Source organism: Cavia porcellus, unplaced genomic scaffold (genome assembly GCF_034190915.1).
Source record: "Cavia porcellus strain 051 isolate PalLab524CR breed Dunkin Hartley unplaced genomic scaffold, mCavPor4.1 scaffold_7, whole genome shotgun sequence".
Lineage (NCBI taxonomy): Eukaryota > Metazoa > Chordata > Mammalia > Rodentia > Caviidae > Cavia > Cavia porcellus.
The window spans coordinates 44,197,673-44,214,546 of NW_026947490.1; the positions used below are offsets into that span (position 1 = coordinate 44,197,673).

The 16,874-nt window shown below is 51.2% G+C and overlaps 1 protein-coding gene across 3 annotated transcripts in view; it reads left to right on the forward strand.

Moving 5' to 3' along the window:
- Nucleotides 1–16,496, forward strand: part of Kirrel1 (kirre like nephrin family adhesion molecule 1) — a 97,465-nt gene extending 80,969 nt beyond the window's left edge. For 2 of the 3 annotated variants that reach the window (XM_013149168.3, XM_063253462.1), the window contains exons 4-15: nucleotides 2,066–2,223; nucleotides 3,825–3,975; nucleotides 4,925–5,030; nucleotides 5,165–5,313; nucleotides 5,484–5,611; nucleotides 6,405–6,579; nucleotides 6,662–6,762; nucleotides 8,113–8,311; nucleotides 9,734–9,841; nucleotides 10,028–10,167; nucleotides 11,032–11,109; nucleotides 11,287–16,496. In XM_013149168.3, the coding sequence (XP_013004622.1) occupies nucleotides 2,066–2,223; nucleotides 3,825–3,975; nucleotides 4,925–5,030; nucleotides 5,165–5,313; nucleotides 5,484–5,611; nucleotides 6,405–6,579; nucleotides 6,662–6,762; nucleotides 8,113–8,311; nucleotides 9,734–9,841; nucleotides 10,028–10,167; nucleotides 11,032–11,109; nucleotides 11,287–11,763 (1,970 nt within the window). In that variant the 3' untranslated portion in view covers nucleotides 11,764–16,496. The remainder of the gene's footprint in view (nucleotides 1–2,065; nucleotides 2,224–3,824; nucleotides 3,976–4,924; nucleotides 5,031–5,164; nucleotides 5,314–5,483; nucleotides 5,612–6,404; nucleotides 6,580–6,661; nucleotides 6,763–8,112; nucleotides 8,312–9,733; nucleotides 9,842–10,027; nucleotides 10,168–11,031; nucleotides 11,110–11,286) is intronic. The other variant, XM_013149170.3, reaches the window with a different exon arrangement.
- The last annotated feature ends 378 nt before the right edge of the window (nucleotides 16,497–16,874 follow it).

Sequence of the window (16,874 nt, forward strand, 5' to 3'; positions counted from 1 at the left end):
GTAAAGATTAAATGAAACCATATACACGAGGCGCTTGAGCTGACACGAAAGGTAAGCATTCGATGAATGGTAGAAATTATTGTTGATCATGTTACAATGTACATTGTTTGCTTCACATCTCCAGTAAGAGCTCTGGGGAGTATGCGTCAATGTTATTTTCAAAAATTTACAAACAAGGAAACCGTGGCCATTGACACATGGGCACACGGATACACGTTTGAGATTTAAGTCACAAGTGAGAAACACATGAATCCATGCCTTCTAAAGGCTCTCAGAGCAGACGCCTCTGTAACTAAGCCAAAGTCTCTCCTTGTCCAGGACTTCACTCTCCAGCACGAACAGCAGGCTACTCCTGCCCCCATTCCCAAACCTGCCCCCATCTGGCACTGGAACCTGATACAGGAGGGAGCGAGGAGGAGAAGAACCTGGGAGTCAAAGGATCATTAGCCAGGCAGAGCCAGAGCCTCTGCTGGTTTTCATCAGGGAGTAAAAGCTAAGGGCCTCCATCCACCTTCCAGTATGTATGCAGGACTTTCCCGTCCTTTACAAGGGCCCAGGGAGTGGCCACTATTGTGCCTCTAAGAAGAAACTGAGACTTGGTGACTCACCCAAGATCACGATGCAGGTGCCAGGACTTGAAAGGAGAGCCCGTCCGATTCTGAACTCGCCTCCCTGCTACCCCACTGGGCATGCATGAGTTAAGAGAATGCCAGAGTAGACTGTAAGCAGCTCCCTTCCACCGAAACCGCAGTCCTAAGACCTTCACGAACTCTGAGCAGCCCTGCGCTATCCCCCCTCAGCTCCATGGTCCTCCCACATTTGCCTCCCAGGGGTCCCTCTGGAAACCTCCTTCTCGTCTCTCCTAGAAGGAAACAAAAGGAACCCTTCTACAGGGGGCAAACAAAAAGATTAAATAATCAAAATCCTTAGGCCTTTATCACCCCCATTACCCACTGCTTAATTCAGCAAGTATTCCCCCAAGGATCTGTGATCAGCTAAGCTCTGGCTAGACCCTGGGAATTGGAGAATAAATAAGAGTCCCTGCCCTGACAGTGCCTACAGTCTGGTGCACGTTAGCACCAGAAGCTTGTGGGGATACATGGCAGAGAGACAGCTTCTGTTTGCCAGCAGAAAATATCCAGTCCATGAAGTTACTGAAGCATTCAGCATGCTTTGGGCATATTCTAGGCCCCAGAGACAGTGTGTAAATATTAGTGAGACAGGGACCAGCGATTTAGCTCAGTGGTATAAGTGCCTGCCTGGCAAGCACAAAGTTGTAAGTTTGATCCCTGGTTCTCCCCCAAGAAATATGTATATATTAGTGAGACAGGATACCTGCTCTTCCAAGGGGTAGTGGTTTTGGTTGAGGCATGAGCAGATAACCAGCACAAATAACCCAAATTCAGGGCAGAGGTGCTAAGACCTGTGAGTGACTGGCTAGTGGTGGGCCATGGGAAGCCTTTGCATCTACTGAGATTTAACAGGTTGGTAACACCTTGCAGAAGAATGTGCCACATGGGAAGAATAAGCATAAGCTAAAATTCCAAAGAGATGAGAAACTAGGGGGCTTGAAGATTCCAGAACAAAAGGCCCAGGGGCTTGTAAGTCATGACAGAAGCAGTGGTAGCCACTGAAGGTTTTTGAGCAGGGAGTGACACAGCCTTAACAGCCACAAGGAAAGCAGCCTACTCAGGGAAGTTGCTGGAGTGGCCCGTCCATCTGGCTGCCTCTGGGCAGAGAAACAGATAGGAGGAGGTGTATGTAAGAAGCTCCATGAAGGCAAGAGCTGTGCTCAAGCTCTAGTGTTATCCTGGAGCTGTGTTCAGGGGGTGTTGTACCTGAAATGGTGCAGGCTAGAAAAGAATAACTGACAGGAGGCTGGGAAAGCTTGTGGGCTGCACACCCCAGGGGAAATCAGCGTGGGAGCAGAGCAGTCATTGTAAGTTAGGTAGCATCACCCTGCTGAAAAGTACAAATGAAGGGATGACCCTGTGAGCACAGAGTTTGGGCACCAGGGTAATGTTAGCTGCACCTTGAGCTGACTCTGCCCTGCTCTCCCTGGCAGTTCCCCCAGAGGACACCAAGATTGACGGTGGCCCAGTGATTCTGCTGCAGGCAGGCACACCGCACAACCTTACCTGCCGAGCCTTCAACGCCAAGCCTGCCGCCACCATCATCTGGTTCCGGGATGGGACACAGCAGGAAGGCGCGATAGCTAGCACGGTGAGACCCTGCCTTCTTCTCCGGGCCCATCTTTTCTTTCCCATGAGATCTGACCACAGGCTGAGGAGGCCAGAGATGGACCCTGCAGAGGCCATCTCTGGTCCAGTGCTCCGATTATACAGTTGGGAGAAATATAGCCCAGAAAAAAAAGTGGATTCCCAAGTTCACCACACCACTCAGTATCTGAGCAGAAGCAAAGAATGATGTTGATCAAGCCCTTCCTGTGTACCAGGTTCTGCAAATGATATCCTTTATGGACTTACTCTTTTAATCCTCACCAGAGTCTAGAATGTGGGGGCTTCCTTGCACTACACAAAACAGAAACTGTGGTCAGAGAGGTTGAGTGCCTTCCCCAACGTCACATCACTGGCAGGCAGCAGAGCTGGGATTGGTACCTGGATCTAACGACACACTGTCTCCAGTGATCAGTTCTACCCCTTTTCTCCAGCAGTAAATCACTACATTGTACTGCATGTTTTCAAATGTTTTGGCAGCCCAACAAGTCTCTCTGTTATGGCATTAGTTGTCCATCCCTCATTTCCATATTCATTTAAGACTAAAGCCCCGGGACACAGCATAAGGTAGCTATGTTACAGCATTGTCTGGTTCTGTGTGGTCCTCCAAAGATGCAAGACCCCTCTAAGTGCAGAACCAGACTGATTGTAACCCGATTTTTCCTAAGCAGTCTGCAGTATGGAAAACAACCTGAAAGGTCCTGTGATCATATTGGAGAACCTCAGTTTAGGTGTCACTGTTCCAGTGTGAGTCTTGGTACAGGAGGCCCTGCCCTGCCCTCCAGGAGTCACACACAACCCTGAACTCTCATATGTGTTGCCCACAAGCAAGACTAGCACAGGTTTGGGATGCAAGGCAGTTCTGGGGGCTGGGTTGGCACAGGAAGTCTTTCCAGGGGAGGAACTTGCACTGGACTCAGAGAATTCCAGGAATGAGACTGCATCCCACTGAGAAAACTGTATGGCACCAAGAGTGAATGCTCCCGTAAGCTATGAGCTTCAGTTAGTAACAGTACATCCAGAGTGGTCCATCTGTTTTAATGCATTTATCACAAGATGTAATGCAAGGTGTTAGTGACTGGGGGACCCATGAGATAGGAAGAGTAGGTATGGAAGCTCTCTGTACTTTCTGTTCAGTTTTTCTGTAAATTTAAAATTGCTCTTAAAAAGTCAATTAAAAGTCAAGTGTGAGACTGGGGATATAGCTCAGTGGTAAGAGTACTTGTCTAACATACACAAGGCCCTGAGTTCAATCCCCAGCACCACCAAAACAAAGTAACAACAACACAAAGCCAAGGGTGGTAGCACACACCTGTAATCCCAGCACTCAGGAGGATAAGGCAGTAAGATTTCCATGAATTTGAGAGCAGCCTGGGCTTTGTAGTGAGTTCAAAGCCAGCCTGAATACTTAGTGAGACCTTGTCTCATAAAAACAAAAAAAAAAGTCATTTAATAAAAAGGCCCCAGGAGAAGAAGGAGCAGGGCAAGAGTTGAGCTTTGAAGTCCCTCTCTGAGAAGTTGGGTCCTTCAAGAACAAAGGAGAGGGCTACCGGCCTGACCTTGTCTCCCACTCTTGTCGAACTCTAGGAGCTGCTGAAGGATGGGAAAAGGGAGACCACCATCAGCCAGCTGCTCATTAACCCCACAGACCTGGATATTGGGCGCGTGTTCACCTGCCGCAGCATGAACGAAGCCATCCCTAGTGGCAAGGAGACCTCCATTGAGCTGGACGTGCACCGTAAGTGGGGCCCGGCAGGGGCAGGCTGGGATGCTGAGGTGGGGAGGAGGTGTAGGCAGCCTCTGGGAAGCACAGCCTTGGGACGGATGCTCCCATCAGCCTCTTCAGTCCCCTGGTTTGAACCAGGGATGCCAAGGACACACGATGAAGGGGCATTGGCTGTACACTCGGGCAAGCCCTGAATTTGAACTGATGTGTAATTTGGGGCAGTGATTGAATTATCTCTCTCAATCTCGGTTTCCAATTATGTTCAACTGTCGAAAATAAAATACAGACTAGAACCCCACATCCGCGATTCCAGACTAAAGTGATTAGGTGAAAAAAACCTGAAGCCCCGGCTCTTATTAACTTCAGCCATGTCTCCAGGACATGCATTCATGTGTGTCTTTGTGGGGTGTTGCACAGATGCTGCTGGAGGCAGGGTTTCTTACAGGATAAACTCATGCATAGCATTGTCTTTATTAAAATTCGAAAAATTTCAAATTTCAAAACATTTCCAGTCCTAATGCTTTCAGATAAGGCACTGTGGACCTCTTAGTGCTTCTCAGGTTGTGACCATTAAATAAATTATAGTCTAAGAGCATTGAGCATAGTGTGTTTCCTTACTAGGTGCTCAAAAATTTCTTCTGCCTCCAAAACCAGGGGAGTGTGGGCAGCAACTTGGGATACTCCCATCCTGTCCCCTTGTCCCTTTTGGGAGCCATGTGAGCCCACACTGGCGCCTAGTGGCCACCGTGGGTCATTGCATCTGTTAAATAACTGTCCCTTGGTCTCAGGAGTGCCATCTCTTAACATTCAGTCACCCCAACAAGCCCCCTACAGGCTCCTTGTGGAAAAGGTGCGGATAGTGAATTGTGTAACCCAGATTCCCAGATCACACCAGAGTGATGTAAGTGTACATGCTAGGGAGGGACCAAAAAGCCCTGGTCTCCTGTCCCCTACTTTGCAGATCCTCCTACTGTGACCCTGTCCATCGAGCCTCAGACAGTGCAGGAGGGCGAACGTGTGGTCTTCACATGCCAGGCCACAGCCAACCCTGAGATCCTGGGCTACAGGTGAAAGGGCTGAGGCTGGGGCTGGGATTGGGAGCCGTATTGAAGAGCCAGCAGTGGCAGGCACTGGGGAAGCCATTGTCTTTGGGCACAAGGTTCCACTCCTGACCCCACCTCTTTACTGTCTCCTCCCCCAGATGGGCCAAGGGGGGTTTCTTGATTGAAGATGCCCATGAGAGTCGCTATGAGACGAATGTCGATTATTCCTTCTTCACGGAGCCTGTGTCTTGTGAGGTCCACAACAAAGTGGGGAGCACCAATGTCAGCACTTTAGTAAATGTTCACTGTGAGTAGCAAGCCCCCTGCTCACAGGGGAAGAGGGCACAAGCAGGGTTGGAGGGAGAGATTTGGTGACGCTGGATGCAATGGGGGTGGGAACACAGGAGATAACAGGCAGGGGGAGGGAGGGAGACCTTGTGAGTTTAGGAACCTAACAATTGCTTCCCTCCACCTCAGTTGCCCCCCGGATTGTAGTGGACCCCAAGCCCACAACCACAGACATTGGCTCTGATGTGACTCTCACCTGTGTCTGGGTTGGGAATCCCCCCCTGACCCTTACTTGGACCAAAAAGGACTCGAATATGGTAAGACTCTCCTTGCCTGTCCCAAGTGCTGGGATTAAGGGCACCACCATAGGGCTACAGTAGGGACAAGGAGAGGGCTAGGGTTGTTTCTCACGCTGAAGCAGGGAGAATACTGGGTTACTGGGATGAGAGAAGGACAGTGCTTGCAGTCAGTGCCCACCCATCCTCACAGGACAGCTGGCCAATTAGAGGCCATGGGAGGGAGAAGCCAGAAGTCTGTGCATGGGAAACAGTGAGGAGGGACAAGGGAAGAAGGCTCGAGGTAATGCTTTGCAGTGGCAGGAAGAGCTGGCGAATTAATGAGGCATAGGAAGGTGGGGAAGCAGGGATGGCTCACCAGAGAGGAGCAGGCTGGATTCCACAGCCCTAGAGACCCACATTCAACAGTTTGGTCCAAAATAATTGGAGAAAGAATTGCAGAGTAAAGCATCTTAGTCAATTAGCAATCAAAACACTAGAACAGGGCTGGGGGTTTAGCCCAGCGGCATAAGTGCTTGCCTGGCAAACACAAGGTGGTGAGTTTGATCCCTGGTACCAAAAAATAAAAACACTAAAACAGGTCATGAGAAGAGATGGTGTCCTCTTGGAATTCCTGCAGCCATCACCTGCCCTCTCTGGCGGCCCACCCTCCCCACCCACCTTGGAGACATAGCATGTTTAAATGCCAGTCTCTCTAGAGTTCAGGGATGGATCGGCTGGACTCGGGAACTCCATTTCCCTGCTGGGAATTCACTTGTGGCCCTTCCTGCTTTCTTTCCAATGCCTCTGATGCGGGGCTGTCTCATGGACCTAGGGGTCCCGACCTCCTGGCTCCCCACCCGAGGCTGCTCTCTCTGCCCAGGTCCTGAGTAACAGCAACCAGCTGCTGCTGAAGTCTGTGACCCAGGCAGATGCCGGCACCTACACTTGCCGCGCCATTGTGCCTCGGATTGGAGTAGCCGAGCGGGAGGTGCCACTGTATGTGAACGGTGAGTGGCCCAAGTCAGGCGGGGTCTGGTGGACGGGTGCTGTGGATTCTGAGCAGCTTTGACTGTGTCTTCTTGCTCACAGGGCCCCCCATTATCTCCAGCGAAGCGGTACAGTACGCTGTGAGGGGTGATGGCGGCAAGGTGGAGTGCTTCATCGGGAGCACACCGCCCCCAGACCGCATTGTGAGTGCCTGCACCTCTGCCCTAGCCCGGCCTCCTCCTCTCACTAACTCCATCTTAATATCTTCCACATCCCCACCCTTGTCAGGCGCCTTTCTGTCCCTCTGTCCCCTTGCCTGTTCAAATCCCCACCACCTTTAGCAAATGACCTGGTGTTTTGAACGTCAGTTTCCTCATCTGTAAAACAGAGGCCACAACTTTCTGGGTCATCGTGAGAGTAACTGTAGCAACAGGTGTGAAGAAGCTAGAGAAGCACTGGGTATTCAGGTCACCATCAGCGCCCTTCCACTGTCCCCTTGGCCAGGATGGTTGCTGTCCTCCCTCACCTCCCTCCCGATTTTTCCTTCCCTTTTCTTCTCTCTTGCTCTTGCCAGCTCTCTCCTCTCCTACTCTCCCCTCAGTTCCTCTTCCCACCCTGCCCTGCTCTCCTCTCCTTTCTCCTGCCTGCTTCCTGCTAGCCTCCCATCTCTCCTCCCCCCTCTTTCCTCTCCCCCACACCATGAGCCATTAATTCTTTCCGTGACCATTAACCGTCAAACCCCTCATCACATTTAATGACCGTTTGGCTAACTCCAGGGCTGTCCAGGGACACTTCATTATCATGGCCGCCCGGGCAGCAGCCGGCTGGGCTCCCAGGGGCTTTCCCTGCAGAGTTAGGAGGACCGATCGCTGGAAAGGAGCCAGTTCTCAGCTGCTCCCCTCCTTGGGCTGTGCTCTGCGCATGATAAGGATATGCAGGGGGATGCACTTCTCTCATTCCTGCCCCATACAAGAGCCCATGCGTAGGTGTCCAGAACCAACCATCCAGGTCTGTGTGAGCTAGTGAAAGGTACCTGAGGACTGGGAAGAGCTGTGAGCATTGTCCAGTGCTAACCTGGGTCTCTCATTTTATGGATGAAGAAACTGAGACCCAAAGAAGGAAAAAAGAGGCCACATAGGAACTCAGGAAGAGAAAAGAGCTGGGATTGGACTCCAGGGTTCTTGAGTCCCAACCCAAAATTTTCTGTGCAACATGCAGTATCCCCAGGTATCAGTGCATTAAATTAGCTACATGCACAGTACCTGGGATCACATTTAAAGGAAAAGATTCCTGGATTTCTCCCTGGAGATTCACATCTAGAACATAAATCTCACTAGTCTGCTTTTTCAATACTGTCCCTGGGTCAGTGTGGCTCGTCCTAGAGTAGAGTCAATGCCAAGGGCTTGAGGCAGTTGGTGTGGCTATAGTTTTGGTACAGGGATACAGCAGAGGGCACATGGGGTGAGGGTGCCTTGACAGTGTGGATCAGGGACACCTGGTCTTGTGGATCTGCCTTCTGTTCCTCACTTACTTCGTCCTGCTCCCCTTTCCAGGCATGGGCATGGAAGGAGAACTTCTTGGAGGCGGGGACGCTGGAACGCTACACGGTGGAGAGGACCAACTCGGGCAGCGGAGTGCTGTCCACTCTCACCATCAACAACGTCATGGAGGCTGACTTCCAGACCCACTACAACTGCACTGCCTGGAACAGCTTCGGGCCGGGCACTGCCATCATCCAGCTGGTAGAGCAAGGTGACTGGCCATCCTGGGTGCCCAGCCGGGAGCACAGGGCATCCTGGGGATGAAACACTCCCTCTTCTCTCTGGGCCAAAGCTCAGAGGGGCAGAGCTCACCCTATCCTTCTCTCTCTTAGTCTCTCTCTTTCACCTCCCCACCAGAAGCTGGCCTTGGTGCTCAGCGGGAGAAATTTGCTCACTTTAACTTTGTTAAGGTTTTTTGAGGATCTTCTTGTGCCAGGCTCTGCACAAAGGGCTCTAGGGGCAGCCGTGAACAAGACGCAGGCCGAGCCCCCAAGACACTCTCAGCTTAGCAGGGGAACGTGCAGAGTAGAAGCCTGTCCATGCAGAAGGACAACAGTGATCTGCACAAAGGTGTAGTAACAGCTACCTACTTCATCGAGTTGTAAGGATTAACTGAGAGAATATTTATAAGGTGCCTGACGTATAGTAGATGCTCAGTAAGTTTGGGTTCCTCCCACCTCTTTAAGAAATGTCAATCTGACTGGACAGACATGTGTTCTCCTTCAGGTGCTTCCAGCAGGGCTTGATGGTTGGGACACTCGACAAAGACAGTGCTATTTTTTTGTTTTGGGTTTTGAGCCCTAACCATTGCCAGGAAGAGCAGGAAGCCATGGAAAAGCCAGCCCTTTAGGATTAGTAGAGGATGCTTTCAGGTTGAGGTGCATGGTGGGGAGAGAAGAGAGTTGTAGGGGCATAACAGGAAAGGATCTCAGGGGAAGAGCCATAAAGCAAGACCTGAATCCAAGAGAGAGAAGGCACAGGCAGGGTTCCTGAGCTTCTTCTCAGCTCAGGGATGCAGAGGGGCCCAAGGAAGACTGAGACCTGGTGGAAAGTACAGAGGGCAGGCACCATAGTGTGGGTGGGCAAGGCAGCAAGAGGGGTTAGGACACAGGTTGGGAAGTTCAGAGACAGCTGACGTCAAACAAGCTCCCAGCCCAGGAAGGAGGAACCAAGCTTCGTGGGCAGTTGGGCCAATCGAGACAGACACGCCCCAGCCAAAGCCAGTCTTAGCTGCAGGGATGGGTGTGATCCTGACCTCAACTATTCCTAAGCTGAGGCAGACTTAATCCAGCCACAGTCCAGACCTTCCTCTCTTATTACCAACTGGACTTAAACCACAGAGGCCACCAGCTCAGTCAAAACATAGCTTTAGCAGAACATGTTGGTGCACCTATAATTCCAGCACTCAGGAGGCTGAGGCAGGAAGATCATGAGTTTGAAGCCAGCCTGAGCCACTTAGCAAGACCCTGTCTCCAAAATTAAAAAAAAAAAAAAAAAAAAAACAAACCCTTAGCCTTGTGCACAAATCCAGCGTTGCCACTGTAGCTCTTTGCTAAGACTTCAGGCAACACTGAGCTCAGATTCCCAGTGTGACCCCATTCTCATTCCCCTCCTTTCCTTCCCCCATCGGAAGAGGTGCTACCTGTGGGCATCATCGCTGGGGCCACCATCGGTGCGGGCATCCTGCTCATCTTCTTCTTCATCGCTTTGGTGTTCTTCCTCTATCGGCGCCGCAAAGGCAGTGAGTTCCGGCCCCTGGCAGCTGCAGCACCCACCACACCACCTCCGGTGCACACGGCAGGCAATGCCTGCCATGGGTGAGGGGTGGTGGCTGAGCACCTCAGCCCAGGGAGGGCAGGTAGGGGTGGAAGCAGCTACAGCAGGGCCAGCAGAAAGCATCAGACCCTGCTGTATGTCCCTGTGCTAGGCCGCAAGGATGTAACCCTGAGGAAGCTGGACATTAAAGTGGAGACAGTGAACCGGGAGCCACTCACCATGCATTCTGACCGGGAGGATGATACCGCCAGCGTCTCTACAGCAACGCGGGTCATGAAGGCCATCTACTCGGTGAGGGTGCAGCTCCTCCTGTTCCTGGTGCCCTTTGGCTCTTAGGCCCAACCCCACCTAGCTTCTAATAACTGCTGTCATTCCCTTCTCCCTCCCTTAGCTGGCCCTGGTCCTGCCACAGACAGACACGTCTCACACACACCCAACATATGCATATGTACACTCTCCGTACTCACATTCACTGTGCTGGGCTGATTTCCCTTCAGCAGAGATGTGAGGTGGGAGTGGCTGGGGGGCTTCTTAGCCTTCCTTCACTTTATCTACCCCACTCCATCTGCTTAGGCCAGTGATCCCCATCCTTTTTGGCATCAGGCTCCAGTTTTGTGGAAGATGATTTTTCCGGCAGTAGAGAGGGGTACAGTACAAAGGTGCACACAACCTAGATCCCATCCATGCCCAGTTCACAGTAGGAGTTGCATTGCTATGGGAATCTAATGCCTCCACTGCCGATCTGACAGGATGTGGAGCTTTGAGTGCAGTACTGAGTGATGCAAAGCAGCTATAAATACAGATAAAACTTTGCTTGCTGCCCTGCTGCAGCCCAGATGCTAACACACCGCAGACCAGTAGTGGTCCATGGCCAGGGGTCGAGGACCCCTGCCTTCCCTAGATGTTTCCTGGTCCCACATAGCAGCAGCAACTACAAAAGTTGCACTGTGTATTAGAAACAAAATGAGTTCTGGAACCCAGGTCTGTGGGCTCTTCCACCACATCCCAGAGCCTCCGCTGGGAGAGGACACTCAATCTGCCCTTGACCCAAGACCCTTGCCTTAGCAGGTGGCTCCTGGGCATGGGGACAGGGTTAGAGAGGGGGGATAAGAACAGAGACCCTATCTCCTCATACCCACTCCTGCTGCTCTGCAGTCCTTTAAGGATGATGTGGATCTGAAACAGGACCTGCGCTGTGACACCATCGACACCCGGGAAGAATACGAGATGAAGGTCAGAAAAGGGGCTGCTGTGTGGGGAAGAGGACAGACGGGGAGGAGTTATAAGAGGAGACAGAGTGGGACTGGATGGGGACAGGGGCAACTAGAGGGGGTCCCTGGATGGATGACAGGACCTGGTCCCCTCCAGGGGAAGCTCCTGCCTCCATCCTCCTCTCTCACTGTCCCCCAGGACCCCACCAACGGCTACTACAATGTGCGTGCCCACGAAGACCGCCCATCTTCCAGGGCAGTGCTGTATGCTGACTACCGAACCCCTGGCCCTGCCCGCTTTGATGGTCGCCCCTCATCCCGTCTGTCCCACTCCAGTGGCTATGCTCAGCTCAACACGTACAGCCGGGCCCCTGCCTCTGACTACGGCCCTGAGTCCGCACCCCCTGGCCCAGCTGCCCCAGCCGGCACCGACACCACCAGCCAGTTGTCCTATGAGAACTATGAGAAGTTCAACTCCCATCCCTTTCCCGGGGCAGCTGGGTACCCCACCTATCGACTGGGCTACCCCCAGGCCCCCCCCTCAGGTCTGGAGCGGACCCCATATGAGGCGTACGACCCCATTGGCAAGTACGCCACAGCCACACGGTTCTCCTACACCTCCCAGCACTCGGACTACGGCCAGCGGTTCCAGCAGCGCATGCAGACTCATGTGTAGGGGCCAGAGACTGCTGGGGGTCTCTGCGGGGCAGAGGAGAAGGCTTTCACGGCTGTTCCCTGATATTCAGGGGCATTGCTCCTTGTTCCCTTCCTGGACCAGCCTTCCTCCTCCTGCCGAGACAGGTGTGGAGCAGGTCTCCCAGAAACACCCCATCCCGAGGATGGTGCTCTGTGCATGCCCCAGCTGCCTGGGCCTGCCCTTCCTCTTCTTTGGGAGGAGGTGTCTCTTCTGACCTGTGCTCTTGCCTGACCCCAGCATGGGGACAGGGAAAATGAAGGTTGGGGAGAGCAGAGGGGGCACTTTTTAGCATTCCCTTTCTACTCTATCTCTCTGGTCTCCTGTAAGTGGACAGAGGAGTATACACAGGTGGGCAGGCTTTGGCCCAGGCTGTGTGAAGTATGAGATTGGGTGGCTTTGGCATAGGCAGACGGAAGGTAGGACAGCTCAACTGGTCCTTTTCTCTGTTGTCTGCGTTCATGCCCTGGGTGCATCTCTCCCTTCTCAGAGGACTGCAGAAGAGACTTTGGGTTTAGTTTAGCTCTTGTCTACAGAACAGTCCTTGCACTAACTTCAGCTCGGGTCAAAATGCCAGTCACTCGGGTGCCACTGTGGACATCTGTCTGTCCAGAGGGATCCAGAAATCACCAGTAGCACTGCCCCTTTTCCTCTTCTGTGCTGGGCCAGCCAAATAAGCCAGGATTGTGGTGGAGGACGGCCATTCCCTGATGGACCACTGTGTGCTGCAACCACAGCTCCCAGCATCAACACTAGAGGGAGCCACTCCAGCACCCTCCTTTCCGTAATGTGCCCAACTTCCTGACTTTTTAGCTCTTGCGCCTTTTGAGGGAGGTTGGGGGTAGATGGGCTGTTTTTCAAAGGCAACAAAAACAATGAAAACCTCACTTGGAAAGAAAAGCTGTAGGCATTCCCCTACCCAAATACAAATCCCAGTGGAAAGGAAAGGGGCCTTCTGTTCTTCACCAGGTTCCTATCATCCCCTTGTGTCTAAGCACTTTGAATCCATTGCACACATTCAGGTGGTGAGACCTGTCACATGGACAGGTGGGCTCCATTTGGGTAGGAAGGGGACTGAGGCCTTTACTGTCCTATCCTAGGCTCCCTGTCTGTTCAGAGCCCACCAGAAGGCCTGAGAGGTATTCTCTCCAGACAGGTTTTGGTGTAAGTGTCTTTTTCTTTTTGGACCAATCATATTTCATCCACTTTCAGTGCCTTGAGTGTCATGCTTTGGATGAACATGCTTGTTGGCGGTCATGTAGGGGAGCAAGTACTTGTGAGCCTCAGACAGGCTGCCAAGTGTTACAGTGTTAAAGGAGAGACCCAGGGGAGAGTGCTGGAAATGGCCCTGACAGAGAAGGTAGCTGGAGGAGAACCACAGGCATTCCATGCCCGTGCTTCCCTGTCCCACACCCACATGCACATGTGCCCACGCATATTCCAGCCATCACGTCTCAGCTGCCACCTTCTGACCAAAGAGTGGGCACTCCAAAGAGAACCTGTGCCCCTGCCCTGTCCTCACCTCCCCAAGAAGCCACATTTGGAGTCAGCTCTTCTCATGGCTGCCAACCCTAGGGGAAGGGGCCTCGGTACAATTCCCAGAATGCTCCTTGCCCTTTCTTTTTGGTCACCATTCATTAGTCATGTTCGCTTTAATGAGTTACATGCTCATCAGCCACGGGCCATCACCACTGTTACAGATGGGTCTGTGGGATGACATTCTCAGCCATCCCCTTGCTAGTAAGGACCAGGTAATACCCAGAAAATATATAGCTTCAATTCCAGCCTGGCAGGCAGCCACCACATCCCCCTCCCCTCCACGCAGTGGGCCCTATCTGGGCCTTTACAGTATTCCAGCTGTAGTCAATCCCTGGGAAATCATGCCTTCCTGCAGAGTCCTTTCAGTGGAGTTCAACAACATGGTCTGTTAAAGAGTACAGGTTCCTGGGCAGATAGTCACATGCTATTTTTATTTTCATGGACTCCAGAAAGCCATGGGTAATCCAAACACATTAGGTCTAAATCTGGTGGCTTTTCGAACAGTTACCCTCCAAAATACTCATTTGTTTTGGATCTGGCCACATTCTTTTATTTGCCTCTGGTTGGTTGAAGTAGTCCCTCTCTTCTGTTGAAAAAATGGAGAAAAGGCCCCAAAGTCACTGAGTAACTCAGCTGGCACCTAGCACCGGGGGAGAATTGCTGGGACAGGAAGTCTGATAGAGAGCCGGTTCTGTTCTTTGTCCCGCTACACTTGTGCTGGGACCTGGTAGGTGGTGCACTGTGCAAGGCTCAGGAAATGTCAGCAATTCGGGCAGACTCCACCCTCTGCAAATTATACACTGCAGTCAGAATTGAGGTGGGACCTGCCTGTGGTAGTTCAAGGTGCCCTTGATCACAGAGGTCTGCTGTGAGGCTGTTGTCTTCCAGCATGGTGGTGCCTCAGTACTTGGTGTCACTTCTGATGATAGTATCTTAGTGGAAGAAACGAGGCTAAGAAGGTGTTCTGAAGCTGCTTATTACTGAGTGACTTTGGCTCAACCCCCTAGATTCATTTCCTGTAATTTACCGGCCTGTAAAATAAGGGAAAGGCTTGCCCAAACCTAGAACGTGCTTTCACTGTATCCATTTGGGGAGGTGTGGTAGGGGGCTGCTCTTCTGTTTCAAGGAGTCTGGAGCAGTAAGTAAGCAGAGTCGGGGCTGGGGAGCTGAGGGGTTCTTTCCTATTGGAAGAAGCTTTTCCTACAGGCTTTTCTGTCTTATCAGAAGTGTGTTAATTTCCACCAGGAGCCCCTTTACAAACAGCCACTTATAACCTAGATGGAATCAGGTTGTATGTGCTGCTCCCCACCTCAGTTCTGATAGGTTTGCAAAGGTGTCTGGGGCCAAGGCAGGGCGTAATGAGTTCCCTTTACGCATCCAGATTGTCAGCACCTATGGGGGGGGGGGTAAACAGCTACCTTCCACCTGGTCCTCAAAATAATCTGCCCCAGGGACAATTCACCCTTCTCATCAAGGCAAAGCCAGCAGTTCAAGGAACCTTGAACCAGAAGTGAGGGAGCACATTGGACATGCAGCTCGTGGACGGACGGTGATGGGGCACAGAGGTTTTGACATAAGCTATGGTTCTCTAAGAGATTCTTGTGATTGGGTAAACTGTGACCTCTTTGCTTGTGGAGAGCTGACTTATACCCTAGTTCCCTCAAGAGTCCAACAGAGTATGTGTGAAGCAAAATCCATCCTAAATGAGAAAGGAGTAGTGCTGGCCTCTCAAAAATGTCTAGCCTGAAATGAAAACAGACCTGCTCTCTAAGTGATGTGTTGTCTCCTAATCCCAGCAGTTGCTACCTCCAGATGAAGCACACTGCAGCAGAACTTCTTGTCCTTGTGCTGTGTTGCTAACCTGTGGGAGTTCTACCAGGAGACACCAGACCTGGGCTTCTTAAAATGGAATCCAATGGGCTGTTTGCACCCTTGACCCAAGTACAAGGCAGTGTTGGGCCATTGGAATTTGAAAAGGTACACATGAAACTGAGACCCACTGGGAGTGAACTGGCTCAACCCTTGTCTTATTCTGTGACACAGGCAGTTCTGTCCCTTCAGCTGAACTTGGAACTCCCAAGGCCACACTAGACTCTGAAATCTTGGCTATCTACCATGTTAAAGCTGTGTGATCTGAGCCATGTCACTGCCCTATGCCGTTGTAGGCCAATCTGCAAGTTGGGGAATCACCAGAAAGAAATAGTGAAGCTCCTGACCTTGGTGAGTCTGGTGAAGAGGTGACATTGAAGTGCACAAACCAAGTAATGTCATTTATTTTTGTGAAAAACATAAAATTAGCATCTAAATGTCCCATTCTTTCTCCCTGCATCCCCTCATCCTCCCAAGGTGTTTCTCCTCTCCTCCAGGCCTGACTCTTTCTGAGTGGCATTGGCTCACCTTTGGCAGCTTGGTCCTGATGCTGCACCTCTGGGCTAGTGGAAAGGACTGAGACATGTGGCTTGAAATATCTGGGAGATGGGAAGCAGAATCGTATTTTCTTGCATCACTGTGAGGCAGCTCCAGGCCCAGTCCCTGGAGAAATAATTGCATAGAAGTTGCAGGCCATATTGGGCAATTTGGGTACAAGCCTGCCCTTAGTAATAATAACTCCAGATGCATAGAGCTCATTCCTATGAGTGTGTTGTTGGCCATCCTTGGCTTTTGGATGGCCCTACCCACTGGTCTTTGTGAGGTGGTGGGCCAGGACTTTTTTCCTGGTTTCTAGAGCTCTTCAGACGCAGCCCCTGGGAACACCTGGCTCCTGGGGGAGATGGCAATTAAACTCTTGGCACCATCTTTTTAACAGTAGTGACCCAGAAGATTTTGCTGCCTCTGCTTTCACCAGGAAGAGGCCCTGGCTCTCTGTGGTCACATTTTTTACCCCAGCCATTCCTGGGACTGTTTCTGGTTCCAATTGAATTTTCTCCACCCAATCTCAATGATAAATGGATCCATGATGGTAAACAAAAGGAGAGAAAAAAATACTATTTTTGTTAGGACAAACCATTGTAGATTTTTAGCAATGTGTATCTGTGTGTCCCTCACACCTTTTCCTATTCTGCCTTTCTTTTCTTTTTTTTAAAATATTATGTACTATATTTTTAGTCTCAAACACGCTATATATTATATATATATTTAATTTTTTATATATATAAATATAAATGTTTAAAAAAGTGCCATGTTCTGTGTTATTTAATACATGAGCAGCTGGTTACTTAAAAGGCTGCCAGGTTTGAGGTAAAATGGTCTAGGTTTGTGGAAAAGATAGGCTTGGGATTGAGTTCCCAGAAACTGTATATTTGTGTCACCTCCAGGCTGTGTGGCAAACACATTTTATTCACCGGTCTGTGACTGTTGCAGAACCCTGAAGCCAATTACAGCCGTTCAGGGACCAACAGCCAGGAGCTCTGTGCTTTGGGAGCACAGCCTCCAAACGTTCTGTGCCAAATCTGATTATGAGGATGGGACAGGGGGAGGCTTGGGATCTGGGATCCTGATCCCAAAGGATTGGCAGGGGGAGTAGGGTGCAGGTTGGGCTGGTTTTGTTGGGGGCA